Here is a 27,563-nt window from a genome sequence, read left to right as displayed (position 1 = left end):
ATCTGTCCTTTGAAAAATATGCAACTATGAAATTGCTTGTCTTAGTTAGGTTTCTATTGCTGTGATGAAACATCAAGACCAAACAGCAAGTTGGGGGGGGGGAGGGTTTATTTGGCTTACACTTCCACATCACTGTTCATCATCCAAGGAAGCAGGACAGGAACTCAAACAGGGCAGGAGCCTGCAGGCAGGAGCTGGTGCAGAGGCCTTAGAGAGGAGCTGCTTCCTGGCTTTCTCCCCAGGGCTTGCTCAGCCTGCTTTCTTACAGAACCCAGGACCACCAGCCCAGGGTTGGAACCACCCACAATAGGCTGCCCCCCTCCCCATCAATCACTAATTAAGAAAATGCCCTACAGCTGGATTACAGGGGCATTTTCTTAATTGAGCTCCCCTCCTTTCAGATGACTCTAGCTTGTGTTGGGTTGACATAAAATTAGCCAGAACATTGCTCCTTTGTGAGGATCCATTCCCAGCAAATGACATATCTGTGGCTTTTCAGGTCTCAGCCCCAACCCTCTTTATCACATCCTCCCAGAATTACACCCTCCTTGGTGCTACTACCAAGTTACTCAAGTTCAATTCTTGTGTAATTGGTGAATAACTGCGCATAATTACTTGCATGGCTTGCATGAGTTAAGTATTACCTACCCCACCCACCCACCCACCCCCCGGCCGGGCTTGTGTTGAGCCTCAAGGAGGACAGAAAAAATACAACCACGAGATTTAGAACGGGAGGCTTTGAGAGGTGATTAGGGGTAGATAAGGTCTCAGCTGTGGCTACTTGTCTCTTGCCCTGTAGATGGCCTATGATGTCTTAGGACTCCACCAGCAAGAAGGCTGTGATCAGATGCAGACTCTCAATAATGCAGCAAGGCCATGAGCCAAAATAAATTTCACTCTTTACAAGCTTTCAGCCTCACATATTTGTTTTTGTAACAACAAAAGACCAATCAAATTATCCATAAAAATCATGCAACCTAGAAAACATTTAAATGCCTTAGGAACTCTGATAAATTAAAAAGTTACAAATTCTTAGCAAACCTTTAAAAAATTAAGTTTTCATGTGTATTTATTGTACATTAAGCATATTCTGCCCCCATACCTCTCTCTCAGTCAGTGTTCCACTGCTGTGAAGGGACACCATGACCACGGCAACTCTTCCGAAAGAAAGCATTTAATTGGGGCTGGCTTACAGTTCAGAGGTTAAGTCCACTGTCATCATGGTGGGGAGCATGGCAGCATACAAGCAGGCATGGTGCTGGAGAGGGAGCCAAGAGTTCTGCATCACAATCTACAGATAGCAGAAAAGACACTGGGCCTGGCTTGGACTTTGAAAACCTCAAAGTCCACCCCTAGTAACACACTTCCTCCAAGACCACACCTCCTAATCGGTCTGAAGTAGTTCCACTCCCCAGTGTCTAAGCATCCAAACGGATAAGTCTGGAGGGCCGTTCTTACTGAAACCACAGCCGACTCCCACCTCTTTGTACCACCCATCTCCTCCCAGCAGACTCACTCTTTGGTTCCTCCAGACAGTTTTGCATCGATGTTCATGTCATATTTGCATACATTGCTTTGCATATCTTTATAAAAATCTAAGAACCACAAACGAGAGAAAATATACAATATTTGTTTTTCTAAGATTACTAGCTTAATTCATTTGTGATTGTCTCCAAGTGTGCACATTTCCCTACAAATAACATGACTTCATTCTTTATGAATAAAAAAAGCCCAGGCCAGTTTGGGCTATATGAGGTTTCCTTTTAACAAAATATTATGGCAAGTAACAAATACAGCATTCTAAAACTTCTATTCTTCTAATAGTTAATAGTATCCAGTATGGCCCCTGACTTTACCAGTTCTTATTGTTATGCTAAAAAACAGTACCAAAATTAATAGTGTAGAATAACAAACTGATTTTATGGGTCAACAATTTAGGTGGAGATCACTTGTGTTTACGACCAGCTGCCAAGTAGTTGGTAACTGGCTCATCTAAAGTGGCCTAGGCAGGATAGCCTCCATCCATTCTCCATGACTGCACATCATCTACTTGGCCGAGATCTGAAACATGTAGAAACATGTAAAGCCCAATCTCAGAGTCAGAAAACATAAGTTCCACTGAATCTGCTGGCCAAAGCCTATGACAAGGAGGACCAAAACTTAAAAGAATGGAGGAGCAGAGTCATGAAGCTGCTTACTGTGGTTTACAATCTGCCATAGACTTCTATATCAAGTACTGTGTTAATATGCTAGGAAAATAAAATTCTTATTATAATCCCAGCCAGCCTGCTAAGTATTGTACTATATACATACAGTTGTGTAATCTTATGGATTTAATTATTATATCACATTTAATTGTTACACAAAGCCCTCCTACTTTACATGTAGGGCAATGGAAGTTTTTCTTTCTTTTTTTTTTTTGAGATAGAGTTTCTCTGTGTAACAGCCCTGGCTGTCCTGGAACTCAAGAGATCTGCCTGCCTCTTTCTCCTGAGTGCTAGGATTAAAGACGTGACCCAACCCACCAGGCTAGAAATGGAAGTTTCTAAAGCTAGTAACTAACCCCCAAATAACATTATACACATCAGAGTCAAAACCGAAAATTGTATTTGCTAGGTCTTAGGTCAGTATTTTTCCATGATATCAATTTATTACTGCAAGATCCTGGCAGTCATATACCTTAGCTCTGCAATTCAATTCTTTGTAGTAATTCCATAAAGTAGCTTCTCAATGTTAATTTGGGGTGTAAGTTTAAATCAAATTTCCTTGATTACTTTGGTGTAGCCTACTTGTCTTATAAACCACCCATGGTCAACTTAAATGAGAAGCTGTTTATATGCCACAGGAATCATCTTGCCTAAGTTTGATTATGGAAAATGTACTTTTCTTTCAGTGAGTAAAATTCACTCAACAAATCTCCACCAATGTCTCTTGTGTTAGTCACTGTGCCACATGCTAAAGATGCAACAAGATAATATTGTCTCATGAAAAATTTTTTCACACAAGATCTCCTCCTTAAATCTTAAGGAAATATAAACAAGATAATTACTTCCAGAACAATTTCTGGAATCTAATATTTGAGTTGAAGTATTTTACTTGTGCATTTAAAATCTGTAAATGCTAATAACAATAGCAATTTTAAAATTGATTATTTTTTATTTTATAAATGTCTTACCTACATGTATGTTTATGCACCACATTATGTGGTGCCTGTGGAGGCCAGAGAGGGTGCCAGATCCCTGGATACAGAGTTACATATTAATGTGAGCCACCGGGTGGGTGCTGGAAACCAAACTCAGGACCTCTGCAAGCATAGTACATGCTCTTAACTTACTGAGCCATAGGAACAGCAATTTTAAAAAATTCAATCATCTGTATACATTAACATCCATCCACAAATGCCGGGACATATTAGTTATTCTTGACCCTTCCTTCTACTCATTATGCACATTTTTGGTACCATTAGGTTGACTGTATCTTCAAAATAAGTATGAAATTCATCTAGTACTTTCACATCTCCACAACTACCCCAGATCAAGCCACGATAGCCTCTTGCTCAGACTAGAACTGGTGCCCATTTGGTCTACCTGACTCCACTCTTGCCTTCCTAGAGTGGCTAATTCTTAACATGCCAGTTTGATCATGTTGTCTTCTCTGTTGTCCTGGATGGTTTTATGTCAATGGGGCATAAGCCAAAGTCATCTGTGAGGAGGGAAACTTAAGTGGAAAAAAAAAGCCTACATGAGATCAGGTGCAAGCAAGCCGGTAGAGCATTTTCTTAATTAGTGATTGAAGGGGGAGCGCCCAGCTCATTGTGGGTAAAGACACCCTGTTGGAGCCCACTGGGTTTCCTAGTGGCTGTACCCAGCAGGACTACATAAGAGGTTGACAGGACCATGGGCCTGGGTATCAGGTGACTAGCAAGAGGGAGGTCTTTTGCTCCACCCCTTGGCATTGTTATAAATAGACCTTTGGAATAAAGTTCAGGCCTGTTTGGATAAGGACCCAGGCCCACCCAAGTCTACCCTGTGTTTTCTCTCTGTTTCTCTCCCCACTCCTTCTAAGTCTCTTATCCCTTATTTCTCAAAAGTCCTGGGGTAAATAAGTGTGGGGGCTGGTCCCCTACAACACCCCTCAGCTGGTGGTGCTGGGCACTATAAGAAAGCAAGTTGCGCATGCAATGGTCAGCACGCCAGTAAGCAACACCCGTCCCTGGCCTTTGCATCAGCTCCTGGCTTCCCTCAACAGACTGTGATTCGGGGTATATAAGCCACAAATAAACCCTTTCCTCCCCAAGCTGCTTTTGATCATGATGTTTCATCACAGCACCAGTAACCCTGAGACATGTGTTTAAGATTACAGCAGCTTTTGGCTGCATGGTAACACGGATGTAATCCTTTGTTGTTGCTATGTCTTTGCTGTTCGAGCTTCCTCATTAAAGCACAAGTTCTATGTGGGTAGAAACCATGTTACCTTCATTACTACCCCAACAGTTCAGCACAGTTTGATTGTATGTGTGTCTCTCTGTGTGTACAACAGATAGTTGTAAAGATAATTCACATCTACTTTTTTGTGAAGCATCACACAGTCTGTTCTCTAAGAACAGCACAGAGAAAGAAGAGAAAACTAAATTTACCGCAGGAAGTGCGAAGGAAAGATTCCGGGTCAAATTCCAACCATGAAAAGATTCATTACCTAAAAACAAGTGCCGGCGACTGTCAGTCTGCGCAGCGGTTTGTTCCTGAGAAGCAAAGGGCTCCCCGTCACTGCCAGTGACTTTTCTCCACAAGACATCAGTGTGTCCCAATACATAGAAATGCGGTTGATGCATTCATTTCAAGACACAGAAAGTGAAGGTGCAGAGACAGAATCACAGCCTATTTCTGGCACAAAAGCAGTAACTACACTAAAACAAAAATTTTAGTAATGGTTGTTTCCAGGCAGTGAAAAGAGAGAATTTCTAAGGTCTATGAAAGAATAGCAAGTCTTTATGACATGAAACTAGTGTAATAAACCAAAATAGCTAATTTTAAAATTTTAACAAAAAGTAGCACAAAATGGGGCATTTTCCTAACTTTATTCAGAAATATGCATCTTTTAATCTTTTGATATATTGATTGCTGATTATATATGTATTTTCTTACAAAATAAGGCATTTTCCTAACTTCTTTCAGAAGTATGCATCTTTTAATCTTTTGATATATTGATTGCTGCTGATCATATATGTATTTTCTTTTTTGGAAAATACGTATTTACATGTAACAAAAGTAAAAATCATCTCATTTTAAGCAACTTAGAGATTAACAGTTTACATTTTATCCAACAAGTAAGTGTTCTAGGTTGGCTATATTACTATTTAGATATACAATTTCATAGGAATCTTGGGTTGTTTTGGAATATTTTAAAACTTCGGTAATTTCATACTGGTATATAATAAATATATCTTGATCATAGCCACCCCAAACTTCAACCTCTCACCAATCCCCCACCTCCCCAACACATCCTATAGATATTTCTTGAGTTTTTGTTTTCTTTTGAAGGTATGGTCTCATGTTGCCTGAAATGGCCTAGAGCTCCCCAGTTAGATCAGGCTGGGCTTGAACTACTCCTCCTGCACCCAGCCCCTCAGACAGACATCGGCTACCACTCCAGGCTAGACAGAGTGTTAGAGTCCAACTCTCTGAACCCACTCTACACCTACTGCCAGACCCAGCATCTTGTCCTGGTTAATCATCCTTCATAGAATGAATCTGACCCCCTTCTGCTTACCCTTAGGACTGTGGATTATTAGAAGCTAGTCAACCGCTTCATTATCAGATTTCTGTAGTATGGTGATATTTTATTTGTGCTGAAATGTGATTTTATTAGTATGTTAATAAAGTTGCCTGGAGATCAAAGGTCATAGCCATTAAGCAGAAGTCAAGCAGTGGTAGCACATGTCCTTAATCTGATCACATGGCAGGCAGAGTCTCTGTGTGGTCAAGGACACAGTCAAGCAAGGTGACCTGAACTTTTAATCCCAGTACCAACCATAGAGACCTGGAGGTCTGTATAGACAGGCAATGACGAGGAAGTCACGTGGTTGAGTTTAGAGCCAATGAGAAGGCAGAACAGAAAGGCAATAAAAAGACAGTCACACAGGAAGAAGGTCTCTCTCTCTGGGAAAGCAATGGTGGCGAGGTGGTCAGATAAGGTAGTCGTGGCTCTTGCTCTGATCTCTTGGCCTTAACTCTGTATTTGGCTCTGGGTTTCTTATTTAATAAGACCATTTAGAATTTCATCTACACTGTAGGCATTTACTAAAGCACATTCAAAGCCTAGCATATTCGGTGATACATAAAATGGAGTCAAGTCATGGGTTTCTGTTTGCTTGTGTTAACATAAGGAGACATGAAAGCATATGTCCAAAAATGACTGTATAGGAACGCCAAAAGCAAGACATTTTTAAAGTTAAAACCTGCAAATAATCCTAAAAGCCCATAAGCAAGTGAATGAGTAACAGTGGTGTTATTCATTATTATATAATGAAAGAATATTCGGCAATCAATATAAAGAACTAATGATAGATGTAAGAACATAATTCTTCCAGTCATTATGTTAAATGAAAGAAGCTGAATACATATTCCTTTTACATAGAGCTTTTAAAAATGCAAACTAACCTGCAGCAGCAGAAAACAGATGACTATTGCTTAGGGCAGGAGCGGGACTGGTGTAAAGAGTAGAGAGAACACAAAGACTGTAAAATTCGAACAGTGCCTTAGCCTGATTAGCAGGATGGATTCCTATATGAATCTCTAAGTTAAAATGCAGCCAATTGTACAGTTTATTATGTCAATTACATTTCAGTAGAGCGCTCAGAATCCATTTAATCAAATACAATCATCCCAACTATAGAAAACATTCATGTTATGAAACACTACTTTCTATGACCTACAAACAAACAAAAATAAGTGATCTAAGTTTAGTACTACTAAATGTCAAGTTGACAGTATGTAAGTAGGCACAACAGTTTAAAAAAAAAACTTTCTAGAAATATGCAAGCAGAACATCTTGGACACAGACAGACAAAAGCAGATTCAGACAAGCACAAGCCAACCTAAGAGCTTTGCTCTCTACCTTCTGTTAACATATTACAATCTTAGGCCTGACTTGAGAACAAATGTGATCGTACAATGGAAAACTGGTATAGTTATAATAAAGTCTATGGCATCATTACTAAAGATAATCGACATATGAAATAGTAGATAAGTTGCTGGTCTTTCATAATACACTTATTTCAAATGTAAAAAATGTCTTGTGGTGGCTAAATTTCAGGACAGTCCCCAAAGGTACTTAAGCAATAGGGATTAATTACTTTTTCCTCTACACCATTTCCCTTTAGTGAATCACTGCCATCAGCAGAATGCAAAGTGATAATTTCATCCATCTCAAAAAAGAAAAGAAAGTTCTTCTGGTCTCACACTTGTCCCTCTAACCTCCCCTCCCCTCTGTTCTCCTTTCTGGCAAATTCCTTAGCAAGTCCCTTGACTTCTCCAGTCCTCACTAAATCTGTCCATTCACACCATGATTCTGAGTATTGTACCAAATCATGTCACCAGGTTTATTATGACTGAGCTGATTTAGGATGTGAACAGTTGCTCACTCCTTCAGAACAGGTAATCTGACTTTCAGGACAGTTCAAGTTCATGCTTCCCTCCCACCCCAAGCTCAAGGCTCCACCCCTCATACAGGATCCAGGTAGTTTAGCTTTAGCTGTATCCACTTCCTAGTTTTCTCACAACTACATACACTTCAACCTGACATTAAAAACCCTCATACTTTCCTCTCATCACCAAATACCAGTTAAATGTTATTTTACTAGTATTTGTAAGGTAGTGGAAAACGAGAATCAGGTACCAACAGAAACAGAAAAATCAAAGTACGTGTCTTAGTTTTCAATACTATTACCACCTTTCTTTAAAGTTTTACAAGACTAGTATAGTGCCACATGAACTTAAAATACCACAGCTAAGCTAATGAAAAGTAAAGCAAATACTCTTTATTGGATATTTCATAAAAAGTATAAATCATAGTCTTGTCTTTGGTTCTAACCCATGGGCTTAAAATATAGCAATAATACCTACTATATAATATACTTATTTCAAAAGCCTTTCTATAATTCTTTCTTTACCCCCAAAGAATTCTAAGGATGGTAAAGTAAAGACTTTTTAAACCAATAGTTTCTGGACCTAACAATCTCTCACAGGCTTCTTATTGCTTTTGTTATTTTCAAACAGCACCCTCTCACACTGTAGCCCAAGCCGGCGTTGGACTTGAGGTGGGATGCCTGACTGAGCCTCCTCAGGGCTGGGATTACATGCAATCACAGGTATGAGACAGCATGTCCAGCCCACAGCAGGCTTTCGGGGAGTGAACTTAATGAGTGGGCACAGTGGCCCACACTTGCACCTACTCAGGAGGTTGAGGGAAGAGGAGTGGAGTCTAGTTCAGTGCTAGTCTGGCAATATAGCAAGGCTGTCTAAAAGTAAAATCAGAGGACTCGGGAGATGGCTCTGTGGGTAAAGTGTGTGGACTGACGGCTCCCCAGGATCCACACAAAAGCCAAGCATGGTGCTGTGTGTCTGGAACCTAGAACTTCAGGAGGTGATGGTACTAACTAGCCAGCCAGTCTTGCCGAAATGGCTGGTTCCGGGTTCAATGAGAGACTCTACGCTTCCCTCCCCCTCCCCCCCTCCACAAGGTTGAGAATGAGAGAGGAAAATACCCAACGGCAACATCTGGTCTCCACAGGAGCACACAAGAGCAAGCAACACTGCCGCGCGCGCATACACACACACACACACACACACACACACACACACACAAAATTAGAGAATTCATAAATCCATCTCTACTATATGAAACATATACTAAATTTCGTGTTAAATTTATGAAAGATCGTTAATATCATTTTTCTGTACTTAACAACAAAAACTTTTTTTTTTTTTTTGGTTTTTCGAGACAGGGTTTCTCTGGGTAGCTTTGCGCCTTTTCTGGGACTCACTTGGTAGTCCGGGCTGGCCTCGAACTCACAGAGATCCGCCTGGCTCTGCCTCCCGAGTGCTGGGATTAAAGGCGTGCGCCACCACCGCCCGGCGAACAAAAACTTTTTAAAAATATGTGATGTGTGGGAATATGTGCACATGAGTGCAGGCGCCCACAGAGGCTAAAGGCATTGGATCCCACTGGATCTATGGATGCTGGGAACTGAACTCATGAACTCAAGTCCTGTGCAAAACCTGTACTGAGTCATCTTTCCAGCTTGTACATTTTCTTTTTAATGCTAAGAATGAAACTAAAGTCTTTATGTAGAAATCTATTAAGAGACATACTCTGGTTCATTTCCTTCTGTGACAATAAAATGGTGACTTTTATGGTATTTGATTACTGTATATGAAGCACAAGATGGTTAACTATCATAATCAAAGTCGTATTTTTACAAGCAAAGAGAACATATTTCTAAAGAGCAATCAGTAGTAAGTCATGATGCATGGTGTTTTTCATCCCGCCATGATTCTCATACGTCAATATGGCTTGTGCTATTTGCTGAGCAGAGCACATGTTTGAAGCAAGCAGACTAGAACAAGGTTTTTAGATGTGTAACCCTTCTCCTCTCCAGGCCTCTATTACCATTACTTTAGGTTCTAAAGACAGAAGAGTACCTTTCCTTCTACTAAGCATGCCAAGTGCCTGTGTACATTCTTGAACAATTTTATTCCCAAGATTTCCATGTTAGAACTGGCCCTTTCTTACCTAAAAATTCTACTGTGGTGATATATGTGTACCCTGATAAAGTTTGCATGAAGATCAGAGAACAGAACAAGCCACTAGATTAAACATAGAGGCCAGGCAGTGGTGGCACACACCTTTAATCCCAGTATTTGGGAAGCACACACGCCTTTAATGACTGGGTGGAGAAAGGTATATAAGGCGTAAGGAGACAGGAACTAAATAAAGCCTTTTAGGCTGAGGCTCTTTCAGGTTGAGGAGCTGATGTGTAAAGGTGGAGGCTGGGGCCTGCTCTGCTTCTTTGATCTTTCAGCTTTCACCCCAATATCAGGCTCCAGAGTTTTGTTTTTGTTTTTATTAAAAGACCATTTTAGAATTCGTGTTACATTCTACACTATCCCTTTGTTTCCTCATCACTGAACATCTGGCTTTCCTGTTCCCCTTTCATTCTGTTTTCAAAAACAACGGCACAGAGCTCACTTTGCCTCTCTTCCTATTCACTACTTTGGGTTTCTCTTCGAAGACAGACTTGATGGCCTTCGCCTGTGTTTATGTGAGAGTGCATCAGATCACAATGTGACACATCATAGCCTCTCCAATCTCTTCAAGATCTTCTCTCCTCTTCCCACACTTTAAACGAACGAACATCAAGAGGTAAATTTTATTACATGCCAAGTCTTTATACTCGTCCCTTCTCTTTGTGAACCCATCTACTACCAGATCTTGAACTATCAACCCTACATTTGTAGAAACTCAAACAAACAGCATGGAAAAAAGACATGTCACTAATCCAAATCGAACAGACCCCAAATCAAATTCACCATCCATGACTTTCCACTCTCTCCCCAAAGGAAACTTACTCATTGTTTGGAATTAACTATTTCTAGTAACAATACCGTATCATTTAGGCTTTGATTACCTTTAAACTAAAGCAACTTCAAATTAAGGCAAGTATTAGATTCTCTAATAATCAGTACACTCAGGCTTTCTGTACATGACGTGTATGTGAGAGAGACAGTGCTAACACGTGTGTACATCACATGTGAAGACCGGAAAACAACTTTTGGGAGTGGGTTCTCTCCTTCCAGTGTAGATTCCATAGATCCAACTCAGGTTCTCAGGCTCACAAGGCAAGTACGCTTCGCTGCTGAACTATCACACAGGCTGTCAGTCAACTCCCAACTGTGTACAAACCCTGGGAAAACGGCTGCCGACTGTCACTGTGAAGATACTTCCTCTAACTGTGACAGGATTACTGCCATCACGAATCAGAGTTGCTGAAGACCTACAGAACACCTGGACCCACAGTCAGGTCAACAAAATAAGGAGAACAACAGAGTGATGGCCCATGTGTGCTAGGCTACAGTAAAGAGGCTGGTAACATCATCTTCGGTGGGGGGTGGGGATGGGGGTGGGGGGAGAAGTTCAGGAGACCCTCACCTGAGAGACGCCAGTCACCACTTCTTCCTGCCCTAGCTGCAACTGGTCTTGGGGGTGCTAGAGTGTATGGGAAGTAGAAGGCCGACTGGGGGTTGGGACAGTGGTTCAGCTTTTCTGGTTTGTCATCCATTCTCCTGTAAGTAACCCCAACAGTCACAGAGGGGGAATTTAAAGAGGAATCCTTTCTTTGGTCTGTTAGGGCTCTCCCTGGGATGAATAAATGTTTACATTTCTCCAGGAGACGTAATGTGACAGTCTCATTCAAATCTTTTAATGGTAAACTGATCTGGTATGCTACATATAACTTGAACTCTAGAACTAATTCCTAACAACCATCTCCAATATTGCAACTGAGTAAGGGAATTAAAATAATTCTGTTTTCTTCTCTATGTTGACAGAAAGCCTGAGTCAGAAATAGACATAAGGCATTGATGTTTGGCTATCATTATGAAACTTCTGGCATGGTCTATATTTAAAATTTAGTTCTTGCTTTGAAAGTTAAGAATTGCATCTTTTCACGAAGTTGTTTCGAGGAGTACATCAACTGTGTAAGATATGCAGCACATATCAAATCCGAAGTTTTCTAAAACCAGCGACAGAAACCAAACATTACCCATGAAGAACAGCGGGCAGCAGAAAGGCCACACCTCAGCAGGTGGTGCTCACTGCAGAAGACAACAGTAGACCGGCCGGAGTACAGCTCAATACTACAGAACTGACCTACCGTGGACCCCTGCATGAGTTCATTACATCGAAATCTGAAAGGCATGGAAAAACCCTGACGAGGAAAAACTATCTGACTTATAGATGGGCAGGTAACATTTACACTGGACTTCTCATTATTAGCCATTAAAACAAGAGGTAGAATGACATACTTCAAGTTTTAAAAGGACAAAGCTACCAACTTAAAACTGTCTTCAGTCATTCCATAGTGAACAAATTATTTTCTCAGACAAATAAAAACCAAAAGAATTCTTCATCAGTGAATATGCCTGTCAAGAAATGAAAAAGTGGCCGGGCGGTGGTGGCGCATGCCTTAATCCCAGCACTTGGGAGGCAGAGCCAGGTGGATCTCTGTAGCATGAAATCTTAAAAGGTTCTTATGAATAAAATCAAACCTGAAGACAGGTATTGGGGTCAATGCTGGAAGATCAGAGAAGCGGAACAAGCCACAGCCACCTCACCTTGCCAATTCCTCAGCTGATCCTGTTTCCTAAGACTGGAAGCCTCTCAGTCCTCATTCACAATGAATCTCAGCTGAACTACTGTTTGTTGCTAGAAGCCTAAAAGCTTAACCAGCTCTAGTTCTCACGCCTTATATACCTTTCTGCTTCCTGCCATCACTTCCTGGTATTAAAGGCGTGTGTCACCATGCCTAGCTATTTCCAGTGTGGCCTTGGAACTCACAGAGATCCAGACGGATTTCTGCCTCTGGAATGCTAGGATTAAAGGTATGAGTGCCACCATTTTCTGGCCTCTGTATCCAGTGGCTGTTCTATTCTCTGACCCCAGATAAGTTTATTAGGGTGCACAATATTTGGGGGAACACAATATCACCACAGATCTCTGTGAGTTTGAGGCCAGCCTGGTCTACAGAGTGAGATCCAGGACAGGTACCAAAAAACTACACAGAGAAACCCTGTCTCGAAAAACCAAAAGAAAAAAGCAAAAAGAAAAAAGAAAAAAAAAAAGAAATGACAAAGAACTTCTGCAGAAGGAAAGAAAATATTAAAACATAGGCCAGATCTACATAAGGATATGAAGAGTGTAAGAGAATAAAGGAAGGTAAAACAAAATCTTTATAAAGATAGTTATTCATTCAAAATAATACATCAAGGTATTGTGTGATATAATTAGGGAAAATGAATGGCACCTATAAAAGATAGGAGAGGAATTGGGAACACTGTTAAAAGGTCTCTAAACTACCTGTTAAGTAGCATAAGCGTATTCATATGGAGACTTAGATGACCTATAAATGGATCTAAAAAATCTGGGCAAACATTAAAAGAAAGTTTAAAAAGAAATAGCTGGTTTGTTAAGAATGGAGAGAAAAATGGAGCCATACAAAATGTTCAATTAATGTCGGGGAAGATAAAGAGGAAGATTTTTAAAAAGCGAAGTATAAGAGCAATGAATATACGCTAAAAATATGATAGCCATTAATCCAACTGTCATTAATAATAAAGTTAATGTCAATGGTTCAAATACACCAATTAGGAGAGAGATTCACTGAATAAAAAGATGCAACTACAAACTCTCTACAAGAAATGTATTTCAGATAGAAAGACATAGATTAAGAAAGAAAGGACGGAGAAAGCCTTGGAAGAAAAACAAACTTACCAACCTAAAATTCTGTATTCAGTTATTCAAAGGTGAACAAGACTTTTTAGACAAACAAAAACCAGTGGACTCTGTCACCAGTGAACAATGTCAAGAAGGGACAGAACAAGCTCTTCAGAGGAAAACACCAAAGCATGACCTGGAGCCACATGAGGAAACACTAACTATGGCAAAAGCAAGCTTGACGTGGCTGGATTTGACAGAGGAAACCTTGGAGTGAGGGGAAGTATCCGGAATTTAAAAATATGCTATAGGAAGATAAAGGGGTACCTTTACTAAAACAATACGCCAATCTTTTTAACATGCATGTTCTTCAGAAGAGAACACCAAAGTACATGCAGCAAAACTGACAGAATGGCAAGGAGAATGGCTGGATGTACGAGCACAGCTGGAGACTTCAGCATTCCTCTATTAGTATTAACAGATCCAACAGGCGGGAAAATAAGTCACGATATAGTTAAACTAAATAACAATACCAATCAACCGGATCTAAGTGTCGTGTACAAAGTACTTTGATTCCCCAAACAGAATATACACTCTTCTCTAGCTCACATGGTTCCATTCACTGAGACAGATGTTTTAGGTCATAAACACACTTGCAAAAACTTAAAATAGAAACTATACAATGTATGCTCTCAGAGGACAATCAGATTAAATTAGAGAGCACAAAGATAAATAGAAAATACCAAAATATTTGGAGATTGAATACCATGGTTCAAGTCTCAGATGAATTCTTTAAATATTCAGAACTAAAGGAAAATATGTTCTCAAAATCTTTGAGAAAGCCCAAAACAAAGGTAACCAGGAAATAAAAGAGTCTGCCCTGGGGGCCTCTATCTATAATCCTAACACCTTGGAAGTGGAGACAAGAGCTTGGGAGTTCAGGGTCATCCTTGGCTACAAAAGTAAAGACTGAGGCCATCCTGAAGTAAGAGAGTCTATCTCAAAAACCGGGAGAGGGAGGGTGGGAAAGGACGATCTCAAACTTCCAACTAGGAAACTAAGAGTAAACCGGCCGGAGTACGGGGAAAGACACCTGTAAAAGACAGAAATCAGTACAATTCAAAGTTGGAAACAAGCGAGAAAGAAATCAGTGAGCTCACAGAAGCAGTCTTTAGAAATATCAACAGACCTGGCAGATTTCTAAGTCTCTCAGAAAGACTTTATTTTGGTTCCAGGAAATTGTTAGTCTTTTTCTCTACCAGGAAGCAAGTGCTTCACATCTTGACTTTCTCTGGTCAAATTTTCTGGCATGACCTCTAGTATAAGTATATTATAAAAATTACCCCAAATGGAGAAATATAATAAATGGACAGGAGACATTTCTATTAAGGATTAGAAAACAAAACTTAGAAAAATCTGAAAACTAACAAGCAAAAAACCCAAGAGCCTTCTTAATCTTTGACAGAGGAACCAAACAAGCTAATCTACATTCTGACACAAAAGCTTTTTCTTTTAAGTTGATTTAATCAATGCAGAAGCATTAGCCACTCAAGAAAAAGGACAGCAAGAAGCCAGGGGACTATTTGATACAGTCAAAGAGCTTTGCTGCCTTCATTATTCAAATTCAAGAGATAGAGGCATCTAGATCTACTCTGCAGAGCTCCTCTAAGATCCTTAGCCGGAAGAACCGATACTCCTGACAGTCTAGAGTAGCAGGAAAAGAGGAACTGGCAATCACACTGTGGTAAAATCCACCTCCATTTTTATTAATCATGTGACCTCGAACAAACTACCTCATCTAAGACAGAATGCTCTTGGGTAGCTGGCAACTGTCTAAAATACATGTCCAACCAATTCATGCAACAATAAAGACCTATTACAAAGACATGGAACAGAAATGGCGTCTTTGGTGAACTCAATCTCAGGACCATGGACAAAGACACTTCGTCCTACAGTCAGGAAACTAGCAGCTCCCTGTAAGGCCCTTCTGAGCAGCCATTTATTTACCTAGTCTACACGGAAAGGAAACAGTGATCAGGGGTCTCAGAGTTTGTATTTATAGCCTAGACAACTGGAGAGAAAACAAAGCTGCTCACCCTTTGGGCATTTGGGACCCAGGAAAAAAGTTCTAACTTGGTTAAAAGTATCTAGAACTGTAACGAACTCCACAGAATTGACTGGTCTTCCTGGGGCCTCCTTCCCAACAGTCAGGTCTGATTTAAACCTTTCATGGGCTTCCCCACCAGACTCGAAGTCCATTACTTTGTAGCACCAGGCTCTTGCAGACTAGCTCCTATCAAGCAACAATCCTGCCTACTCAGCCTTGGCCCTTACTTTATATAAAGAATGAACAACTGGGTTAGCAGAAGGTTGACAGCCACTGCTGACCACCAGACAGGCAGAGCAGCAGTCTAGCTGACGTCACTGGGAAACACGGGGAGAAGGCAGTTCCCAGACAACCTGGGATTCAGCTTACTTCATTCTTCCCTAAAATCCTCATGAGTACCAATTTGGTAAAATAAATGTAAGAGACTCGATGAAGTGACCTGCATATAAAGCAAGCATGCAATAGGACTTCCTTTCCTCTTCAAAGAACATGCTATACATTATCTTTGAATATCACTAGTCTCCAAATAGGTTAATTAAAAACCTACAAAATACTTCGATTGAAACAGACAGCTGTTTCAGGATTCCGTTTCTCAGGACACTCAGATCTTTCCACACTCAAAGCAGGATGACTCGCCTGCTATTCTGTAGCAATGGCATCCACTCAAAATCCACTTAGCTTAAACTAAAAAGCAGGCACCAGGAACATAAAAATGAAGCAGAGGTGTTGGGGACGGACAAACAACAAAAATGCGTCTCTCCTTGATGCATTTATAATTCAGTTTTTCAGTCTGCCTCCAACCCTACCATACTGCTATTAAAGCATGCCATGCCATTATAATTCCATTTAATTGTACTGAGAGCTTATTTTAAAACTGTCAAAATCAGTAACAACATAAGAACTATACCTTGCTTCCAGAAGGAGGCATATGAAGAAAAGTTGGGAACTATGTTCTTTTCAGAAGTAGGTCTAGAAAGAACAAGTCCCTGACAAGGGTATAGGCGGAAATATTAGAAAGGAAAAACGTCTCACAAGAAAAGGGGGTTCTACAGATTCTTTTAAGCACCTTAGACTCCTGTTCTAAGGAAGAGACCAGCAGGCGCCCCGAGAAGTAAAATCACAACAAGACCCTACACCCCTCCAATTTCTCACACACCCTAACTTCTTGCCCCATATAAGGTGCAGCATTATGAAAATCAAGAAATATCTTCCTCTTCCAGTTCACTAGATGAAAGAAGGCAAGTTCCTAAGAATGCTGTCATTGTTAACAAGGCAAAAGAATTGTTATTTAGTATTATAAATACTTTAAATACAGTATTTACTATTATATTAGTTGTTAGCATAATTTTATAATTTTCTAGAAATTTATTGACTACTAGCATAATCCTCTAAGTCCAATATGTTATGTGTTAAGTAGGCTTTCAGTGGGCTGTGTCTGCCTAATCACTGAGCATACTGTTTCTGAGAAACCCAAGTTCTCAGTCTGTGGTGACTAAGCCTCCTTGGAAACTTTACTGGATGCAGACTCACCCAGGAAACCTCAGGAGGGTTCCAGAGATGGATAACTGACACCCACCCTCAATGTTGGGGACTCCACTCCATGCACTCAGATCCTGGCTGAACAAAACAAAAGAACTAAGCGGAGACCAGCACTCCTCTCCCTCTCAGTCCTATGGTCAGCTGCCTCAGTCTGGCCTCCACGCCACCATGCCGCCCCACCCTCACCCCACCACCTTGAGGGACAGACAGTATCCCTTCAAACGCTAAGACAAATAAACCCTTGCTCTTTTAAGCTGTTTCTGTTAATTTTTTTTAATTCTATCACAGCAATGAGAAGAGGGACTACTACAAAGTCCTACAGCATGGTATAATTTTAAAATGTAATAAAAAGTTAAGACTACCAACTCACAAAAATTCAAGATTCAAAATTAAGAGCAGGAAGTACACAGCTCAGTAGCCGGGTGCCTGGCACACATGAGGATTTTATCCCTAGCACTGAGAAAAAAAGAAAATGAAAAGGGGGAGAAGAGAGAAAATTTAAAAACTATAATCTGCATGGAATAAATAAAAACATATTAATTTTATGAAGTTCCATCTTGAGGCCATTTATTTTTAAAACATGTTACATAAACAAGCACTAGACTTCATTTATATGTATCTTTTTTTTCATTGAGATTTCACTGGAAAACTGACATCACAAAGAACGATAATTTCAGAAACAAAAGTGTTAATGTCCATTTTCAGGAAGTGCACTGCAAGAAGACATTAATATCTTTTCATGTAGGATGCCAACATCTACATCATTCACTCTAGTGCTAGCTCAACAGTATGCGGTAAAAGGACTATAAACGGGGTTACGAAAACCCTCCAAACACATCTTCCTCTTCACAGATAAAACTGCTTGATTAAATAAAATACGGGCTACATCTTATATTTGGGGGCCACTCCTTTTGCTTGTTGAACACAGACGAACCCGTGGCTATTTGTTAAACGTAATGCCACCACCTTTGGATTTGTGACAGTAAGCCCCAGCTTAGTTTTTATCTTCACAGAGCTCAAGAAAAACCACTTTCTAAAAAAAAAGCTAAATTTTCGCTCTTTATATTTAAAACATGATAAAATGTAATCAAGTTAATTTTAAAAAAATCAGCTATTCAATGAATTGTAAACACACTTGTAGAGACTTTTCATCTATATGACTTCCTCCCACAAAGTAACCAAAAGTCTAAATTTGAGTAAAGGCTATAAGGCTTTTTTTTTCAACAGTAGTTTTTGCTGTTAAAATGAAGGAGTTAATCTCTCAATAAGGAAACCAAACATACTCTCTACTGTTACAAAATGAAGATCAAGACTTTGGAAAAGATAAATAATTCTTAAAATTAAGCAAAAACTAGAGTATAATACCACAGTAATGCGCTGTCTCTCGATTTGTGGACATTTATGAACCCTAGTGATAAAGCTGCCCTACAGTGTACCTTACAAGTGATCACAATTATGAATTGTTAGCCCAAATTTTTAAATTAAAAGACCTTCGACATTTTCTAGACTCTTCACAAATTTAATTCAATATTCTACCAGTTACCAATTAATGTCATCAGCTTATCTATAATTATTATACATAGGCATGAAGTCTAAAATTAAAAACCACTGAGAAATAAGGAATTCTTCAAGTTAAAGCCATCTTGCCAAAGCAAAATCAAATGTAAACCAGCCATTATCAGGTGCCATGGAAAAACACACTGAGGCATTTTCATGATTCAGCAATTAAAATACTTAAAATTAGTGTAAAAGTACTATGAAAATATCTTCTCTGAATTAATGCATAATAATATCCTGTGGAATAAAAAGAGTATTGTTTCCATTTACATGTAAGGAAACCAAGGCAAAAAGATGTCCGTTTTGTAAACTGCAAGGTCTTTCCCAGCCAAGTAAATGATTCTGGACCATCAACTTATGTATGTCACTCACAAGTGCCATTAAGCAATTACTGCACCTTTCAACTTTGGCATTGTGGGTAAGCCTGTTTTTATCAAAAGGGTTAACAAAACAAGCTGAAACACAGAAAGATGGGAAGGTGGACAAAAAGGAAAAAAACAGATGTTTCTGGTAGTTAACAATTTGCTTTCAAATAATACCATTTAAATGTAAGTAACTAATGTTTGTTTCTTATGTTTTCAAAGACATATTTCATCCTTAAGGTAGACTATGCAAAACGATCTACTCATCCATGACAAAAGTTAGAAAAAATATAAGGAAAAAATTTTATAATTAGGAATAAAATATACTGTAAAAATAGATAAGTGAAAAGTAAATACAAGTAAGTTAGGGAGTTAAGATCCCCCCTTTAAATATTAAATCCTTCCTTTCATTCAAATGGAGGCTATGATTAGTAATCAAATATTCTACAAATACGAAATACAAAAACTTTATTATTCAAAACAGAAAATTTTGCAGTAAATACTTTATTAAAAATATTCAAAATAAATAAAAATGCTTTCTAACAGAAACTTGGATCATCAAAAATAAACTGTTCTTCCGAGTTCCAACTGGGATTGCATTTGTAATTGTGCTATGACGCTATCAGCAATCAGAAAAATGAAAGTTTGCCAAATTAAATTTACAAACATCACTGGACTGAACAACTAATAAAAATCAATCACACCGATTACTGAACAGAAACAATACTTCGATAATATGTGAACATCAAGAAAAAAATGTAAATAGACTCAGGCACATTTTGTATAGTAAAAGATAAGGTTTGGTATTCAAGTACTTATTCTAGCTAGGTATTAATCAATTAGTCGGTCACCGGGCAGGTCGTGAATGTTCGGATCGGATGAGCTTTCTTTTCACCATTATTCTAGTTCATCATCCGCAAGTGCAAGAGAAGGTGTCAGAGTACGGAAGCTAGGGGGCATGCTGTAGCTAGGGGAAAAGAAAAATGGGAAAGGTGCAATGGATGCTGCATAGTTGAATAATTATCTGGGTGGCACAATGGGCGAGTCCTGCCGATATCAGAGCCCGGCGAGGGTCTCCCTAACTCTGCCCGAGGAACCTCCCGATTCCCAGGCATCACAAGAGCCGGCAGCCGCTTTGCCTCCTCTTCCAAACGGGAAAATAAAGGGATGCCCGCACTCGCTTTACCGTTGTCGTGCAGACAGGGAGCCGAGGCGCAAAGACGCGCAGCCAGAGCTCGCTTTTCAGAGCGGCTGGCACGCAGGGCGAGCCGGGGCTCCGCGGTGGGCTGCATGCAGCCCTCGCCGGCGCCGAGGCACGAGGGCGGAGCGGCGGGATCGGAGCCCGGAGCCCCGCACCGCAGGTGAGAGCCGCAGCCGCTGCTGCCCCGGGTGCAAGCCTCGGGCTGGTCCCCGCACCGGAGATCCCGCGCCTCGTCCTCCACGCGCAGCCCGGGCAGCTAGGCGGCGGGCGCGGGGGGAGCCCGGGATGGGGGCGGGGGCGGCGCGCCCATCACCACCGCCGCCGCCGCCGCTGCAGACCCGGGCTCCTCCACACGCCCCTCTCGGCCCCGGCCGGTGGAGAACAGTTCCCTTGCCAGGACCCGGGGAAGAAAAAAAACAAAAAAGGACACAATCTTGACCGAGTCGTGCTCACCGTGAAACCGTGGGGGGCTCGCGCCTTACCCCTTCTTCATGCTTCGGCGGCGGCCGCCGGTCCCGCTCCGCGCCGGGGCTCCACCGAGAGCCCCTCGGGAGCGTCGGGCGGCGGGGTGGAAGCGGCGCCGGGCAGTGGCTGGGGCGCCGGGCCGCCGGGAATGCCGCCGGGGGCGCCCACTGCTCGCCCGAGCCGCGGAGCGCGCGACGCGCGAGCGAACAACACCGCGAGCCAGCCGCCGCCGCGGCCCTGCGCCGCCCCCTCCCCGCGCGACGCTCCACAACCGGGCGCGGGGACCCCGCGCCTGCAGCGGGGGGAGCCGCGGGGCGCTCTCCGCCTCGCCTCACAGCCTCTCCCCGGAGCTGCGACAGACCGGTCCCAGGTCTCCGAACTTCAGATTGACACTGTCCCCCCTTGAGCCCCGCAGGGCGTGGGGGCGGCGTGGCGGCAGATCCAGCCGCCGCTCACTCACTCGTCCGTGGGCAAGAGGACGGAGCTTCCCCCTGTCCTGAGGCTCTGTGGTATTGCCCAATCCGCACTTTGGGGGAGGGGGCCGGGGAGAACGGTGCTGGGCTAGGGAATGAGGGAAGATGAGATCCAATTGAATGAACCATCCTTTCGGGGGCGGGGTCGAAGGCCGACCCCCTCAGCATCCCGGCTCCGCCTCCTCTCTCCAAACTACATTTCCCATGGTGCGTCGCGTTTTTTCCCCCGCCGCGCTGCACGCCGGGAGTGGAGGACCTCGAGGCTTCAAAGGTATCTCAGAACTGGGTCCTTTAATCAGCGAGGTCCTGAAAGTTATAAGGAGTTGTAAATTCCTCGTGCTTTTCTAGATAAATGTTTGCGAATCTCAAGTTCTGGTACAGTCATAGCAATAATCGTTAAGTCTTTTTTCAATAAGTTTATAAATTATTTTTTTTTATCAAAAAAGGTAAATAACGTGGTCTACGGCAATCTGTCAGGACCTGGGAGTCGCTGCTTCTTCCGCCCTGGCCTGAGCACAGCAGAGGGGATCTGTTGCAGTCATGTCCGCTGCGATTGCATCTCTAGCTGCCTCGTATGGTTCGGGTTCAGGGTCCGAATCGGACTCGGACAGTGAGGGCAGTCGGTGTCCGCTGCCAGCCGCCGACTCTCTCATGCACTTGACCAAATCGCCTTCAGCCAAGCCCTCTCTGACAGTGGCGGTGGACTCGGCTCCAGAGGTGGCAGTTAAGGTAAGTGTTTTGACCACTGATGGGTGCGGGAATTGGTTTCAGCTCCTAAACCGCCCGTCTCCGGTAGGGTGCTGGTTTAGCTTGGCGCTGAGAAGTAAGTTACTAGCGTTTACACGTCTTCCCACATCTTCCTCCACTACCCCCTGCCTCTTGTGCCTCAGTCACATAAAAGTGGTCCAGGAGGGGAAGAAAGTTTGAATTTTAGGCTAGGACGTATCCTTGTTAGAGTAGATGTAAGTTCAGAACATAGCTAAAAGTGGATGAGGACTTCCTAGCTAGGTTGTGTGCCCTCACTAGAAATGAGCAGTGGCCAGGCACTGTTTTGTTTTTGAGAAACTAGTTTCTAATCCTGGCTTCACCACTTGCAAATTACACAGCTTCTTTTCTTGTACAATGGAGATAGTTATTTAAAAACTTACCTATATCGGGAGGTTATTGTAAAGATTAAGTGAAATTATATGGGCACAGAGGCCAATAATCCAGTGAAAGGGCAATGCATGCTAGCTATTGTGATTATATATGTTAAAACAATGAGTGGTGATATTTTGTTGTACGCTAATAAAATTTGCCTGAAGATCAGAGAACAGAACAAGCCACTAGATTAAACATAGAGGCCAGGCAGTGGTGGCACACACCTTTAGTGCTAGTACTCGGGAGGCAGGGATACGTCTGGATCTCTGTGAGTTCAAAGCCACCCTGGATTACATGAGATTCTGTCTAGGAGAGAAAACAGAGCCAGGCAGTGGTGGCACACGCCTTTAATCCCAGTACTTGGGAATCACATGCCTTTAATCCCAGCACTAGGAAGGAAGTAATATGGCTGGACAGAGAAAGGAGAAGGTATGTAAGGCGTGAGGAGCTTTTTCGACTGAAGCCCTTGTGGGCTGGACCCCTTTCTGCTGAGGATTCAGAGACATTCAGTCAGAGGATTGGTGGAGTTGGTGAGGTGAGAAGTAGCTGTGGCTTGTTCCTTTGTCTCTCTGATCTTTCAGCATTTACCCCAATATCTGGCTCTGGGTTTTTTTTTAATCAGGGAAAAGGACACACTTGAGGAAGTAGCATGCATGAACCCAATGAAGGAAGGTGATAAAGAGAAAAACCCAGTTATGTCGTTCTTTATTGAGCATGTATTATTTTCCAGAAACAGCAGGACTGAAAGCCACAAAGACTAACAAAACAGTACATCCTGGGATCGTGAGTGCACACTGGAATCGTTCTAGTGGGTGAAACAGCCCTTTAAATGTGGACAAATAAAGTACTTATAGATTGGATTGAACACTGGGAGGGGAAAAACATGATAAAGAATAAAGCAGAAGTATGATTTTTGTGGAATGCTCAGACAAGTCCTCTCTGAGGAGGGGGAAAAAGGGCCACTTAAAAGAAAGAGAAGCCAAGAAGCTAAAGCAAGAGTTTCCAAGCTTAGGTGACTTGCAAACCTGGGAAGGCAGAGACTTGGTGTATGTGAGGCTATGTGGCTTCAACCCAGTGAAAGTGTCCATCAATCAGTAGTAAGCTCCATGTGGATGCTCAAAGTGTGGAGAGGGAAACTACAAAAATTCCTTCATAAGACGCCCCTAGGTCTTGTTTGTGCCTTAAGTCTTTTACAAGTTTTGATGAGCCATTTATGAAACTTTACTTTTTTTTTTTTAAATAAGGACATCTGGCATGAAAGAATGCTGGGAATTCTATCTTTAGAACAAAACAAAGCTCTCCCAACGGAGAGCTTTTCATCATCAGCCTCCTCAGTCTGTTCCTTAGAAAACTCAACTTTTGGTACTGTGCATCCTTCCCATCTTTGTCATAGCTCCCCCCTCCCCCCGACAAGCTCAGTGTAGTCTGGCCTTAGCGTCTTGATGAACTACTTGATGGGAATGATGTCCTAGGCCTTCCGTTCACCAGGTCCTGTCATCTGCCTTGAATCTCTGCATCAGATAATTCCTGTTATAATTCCTCTGTCTTGATGCATTTTTCCCCTGTGGCTTCCACTGAGCTTTCCTCTGCCTTTAGATTCTCTGCTCTTCTGCCAACCCAACCTCTTCAGCTTCAGTGTTTACTCAGTCTATGCCCTTAGGTCAAGTTTCATCCCACATATTCTCCCATATTTTTCTTACGGCAATTTGCGCTCCCAGTGGCTCATAGGTGACCATTGTGAGGAGGTTAACACAGGCATGAAATGAATCAAGATTCCAGGATTCATATCTTCCTCTAGCACTTACCCACATGGCGACTTGGATACATTACTTAAGAACTCTGAGCAAGCAGGGTGGTGGCAGCAGCGGTGGTGCGCACCTTTAATCCCAGCACTCGGGAGACAGAGGCTGGCGGATCTCTGTGAGTTCGAGGCCAGCCTGGTCTACTGAGCCAGATCCAGGACAGGCACCAAAACAACACAGAGAAACCCTGTCTCGGAAAAAAAAACAAAAAACTCTGAGCCATTTCTTAACTCACTCATCTGTCAAGTAACTTTAGCTACCAATTTTCAAAAATGTGAAGCAATTTTAACTGTACCAAATACATGCTGATTAAATGCCAACTATCCTGGTAAACAGTCCTAAACTCCTTGCCAGCTTAAGCCCTAATTTAAAAAAAAAAAAATCCTATCCAAGATGGTTCTCAGGCCCCATTTGTATGGTGTGCTAAACACTCCAGTTTCTTTCTCTCAAAGTCCACTTTTGTATTCCCATTTTGTTTGATCCACAGCTCACCCAGTGGCCTAAGCCACAACACAGAAGCTCGTCATTTTCCTTTCTGGCCGCCGAAGCCAGTTAGGTGTTCAGCTGGTACTTCTGTTCATTAGGTTTTTGTTTTGTTTTTCAAATCGGTTTTTTCCTCTCTATTTTCCTTAGCACAGCCTTCATAGCACCCTATTTCTCCTAGGAATTATTCTTGACTTTTTCAGCCTTTGCTTTTCCCGCCTTAACTGAGTGATATTTATCAAATTTCTCTTTCTGCTGCTGCTGCCACTGTTTAATTCCGATTCTCATTTCTTCTAAAATCAGAATAACTTTCTATGTGCTTCTTTTTTTTTGTCCTCTAGCTCCATACCCCCTTCTTTCTTCTACGGTACATGTAGAATGTTCATTCTAAATTCAGATTTCATCATGCCACATCTCTGTCCAAAAGTATCATGTTGCCTGTTAGATAAGTACTAGATTCTGTATACAGCTTGTGAAGCCTGCCACCCTCCCATTCTGAATTCTCTATGAAGCCCCGCAAGTCTAATTTTCTTTTCCAGATTCCCTGACCTCTCTCATATTATCCGAAATTGTGGTCCCCCTGCTTCAGTGTACATGTTTCTTCATCTATCTGTCTGTCTGTCTATCTATCTATCTATCTATCTATCTATCTATCTATCTATCCATCTATCTATCTATGTATATCAATATATCCTCCTCTATACTTTGCCATATCCCAGTGACATCACTTACCACATGTCTAAGTTTGTTTCTGGGGCCCAGGGGGTGCTGTATCTCCAATGCCTTATACACAAGATTAAGGGAAATTCGATAAGAGACTGGAAAAACTGAAGGAAAAAGTCTTGACAAAGTACGGACATTGAGAATCGGATTTGGAGTTGAGCAGGCGGTGGCAGGGAGGAAGTTTTCTTGAGGGCTTGCTTAGTTCAGTCTCTAAGGAACTGGTTCAGTGAATAAAAACCAGGTGGAATCAGCGGACTCAGAGGCTCCAGAGGTTCAGTCCGAGCTGGGCTGGATCCCCGGCTCTCTGGGGTCTGATAAGAGATGAGCTTTGTGTACCAGCGCTCGTTTGTATGCAGGGAGAAGAGAAGATCCCCTGTAGTAAATGTAATCGCAAATGATTAGAAGATATCAAGGAAGGAACTGTGAAGCATGCAAATACATATGTCTGTATTGACTCGTTTTCTGGTGACTGAGAGTATTTGACCAAAGATAAATGGATGCCCTGTTGTTGTTGTTTTCTCTTTTGGGGGGGCCTGCCACTCAGCTCCCAAATAAATCATACACGGAGGCTTATTCTTAATTATGAATGCCCAGCCTTAGCCACCTTTTCTAAAATTATCCTGTCTACCTTTTGCCTCTGGGTTTTTTCTTTTCTTTTCCTGTATACCTTTCTTTGTTTCTTACTCCGTGGCTTGCTGCGTAGATGGGTGAGTGGCCCCTGGGTCCTCCTCTTTCTCTGGCTATTTCTTCTTTCCCTTCCAGATTTATCCTTCTATATAATCTCTCTGCCTACCAGCCCTGCCTATCCTTTCTCCTGCCTAGCTATTGGCCGTTCAGCTCTTTATCAGACCATCAGGTGTTTCAGACAGGCACAGTAACACAACTTCACAGAGTTAAACAAATGCAACATAAACAGAAGTAACACACATTAAATAATATTTTGCAACACTTGTGTTATTTTTTGGGGGGAGGGATGAGGAGGGGTAGTGCATATCACAGAACCCATACAGAGGTCAGAAGACAGTTTGTTCCCTGGCTCCCTAACTCACCAGTCTAGCTGAATGAGTAAGCTCTGGGTTTAGTGAGAAACCTGTCTCAAAATCAAATGAAGCATGATGGAGGAAGACGCTTGACATCAACCTCTGGCTTCCACAGGCACACATGTTCACCTGCAGTGTGTACAAGTGTGTTTGCCAGCCCCTGTGCTAGACCACACAACAGTGCTCAGTGACATAGGTCACGTGACACAACCGTCCCTACCCTTACTGCATCTACATTAAAAACTAGGCACAAAGATAAAATTTCCATATAATTGTGAACTTGCCCTTGAGCCAAAGAAAAAAACGTTATAACAAGATATTTGGGGTTGTTTATTTGCAGACAGGACCTCTGGTATCCCAAGCTAACCTTAGGCTCACTGTGAAGCCAAGGATGACCTTGAACTTCTGATCCCAAGTGCTGAGGTTATAGACTTATGCCACCATTCTGTCCACACTACGACTTTGTGTGTGCTGAGGAAGCACTCTTATCATCTGAGCCATATCCTCAGCCCATCATAAAAAATATATACATTAAAATACACACACACACACACACACACACACACACACACACACACATTAAGCTAAAAAATAAAGGTCTAAAACCAGGGAGGTGCAGCCATCTCGCTTTTTTAAAAGTGTGCTTTAGACAATGAAGACTAAATACACTGTTTAGAGAGAGTAGAAGAAAGACAGAAAGCATGCCAGGCACCCTTCTGGATGTTTGTTAGTCATTGTGTTCTTTATCTGGTGTCATTTATAGATCGTGCACCCAGGTTCTATGACGTGGTTACCCTAGGAACTACATGTCCGAGTTACTCAGAGCCTTCACCTTCTAAGCAGTTCAACACCTTCCATTTTACTCACATCCCCTTTTTAAGATACTGTTGTTTGTCATGTGCCCACACACATACACCAGGAGACAGCCCGAATGACAGTGATTCTTGCGTCCTATCAGCCGAGACCCCTGCTTTCTGTCTCCTTTAGACTGTCGTAATATAATGGCTGGTGGTGGCAAGTGAGTTCATTCTAGTTTGTCTTTACGGTGTTTGTGTTTAATGCTCTTTCTTGGGGGATATTTTACTAGGTTTACTTTATTAGCTGAGAATTTCTCTCAGTTCACTCACTTAAGATATTTTATCTTACTCCGTTGTTATTGATAACAGACCAACCTGTCTTT

General features: G+C 42.0%; 2 protein-coding genes across 4 annotated transcripts in view; one reads left to right on the top strand and one right to left on the bottom strand.

Annotated features, from left to right (window-relative positions):
- Positions 1–20,846, bottom strand: part of Wasf1 (WASP family member 1) — a 54,957-nt gene extending 34,111 nt beyond the window's left edge. Inside the window, exon 1 of one of the 3 annotated variants that reach the window (XM_052751480.1) lies at positions 20,711–20,846. The gene's annotated coding sequence lies outside the window, so the exon portion shown is untranslated. Of the gene's footprint in view, positions 1–1,102; positions 1,234–20,710 lie in introns of those variants that run through there. The other 2 variants (XM_052751478.1, XM_052751479.1) reach the window with 2 other exon arrangements.
- A 708-nt stretch (positions 20,847–21,554) lies between these two features.
- The window catches only part of Cdc40 (cell division cycle 40), a 52,029-nt gene continuing 46,020 nt past the window's right edge, over positions 21,555–27,563 (top strand). The window contains exon 1 of the mRNA XM_052751477.1: positions 21,555–21,924. Within this exon, the coding sequence (XP_052607437.1) occupies positions 21,736–21,924 (189 nt within the window). The 5' untranslated portion in view covers positions 21,555–21,735. The remainder of the gene's footprint in view (positions 21,925–27,563) is intronic.

Source organism: Peromyscus californicus, unplaced genomic scaffold, assembly GCF_007827085.1.
Source record: "Peromyscus californicus insignis strain IS unplaced genomic scaffold, ASM782708v3 Scaffold_22__1_contigs__length_63687245, whole genome shotgun sequence".
NCBI lineage: Eukaryota > Metazoa > Chordata > Mammalia > Rodentia > Cricetidae > Peromyscus > Peromyscus californicus.
The sequence above is the reverse complement of the archived record's forward strand: the minus strand, read 5'-3'. Positions and strand labels throughout refer to the sequence as shown.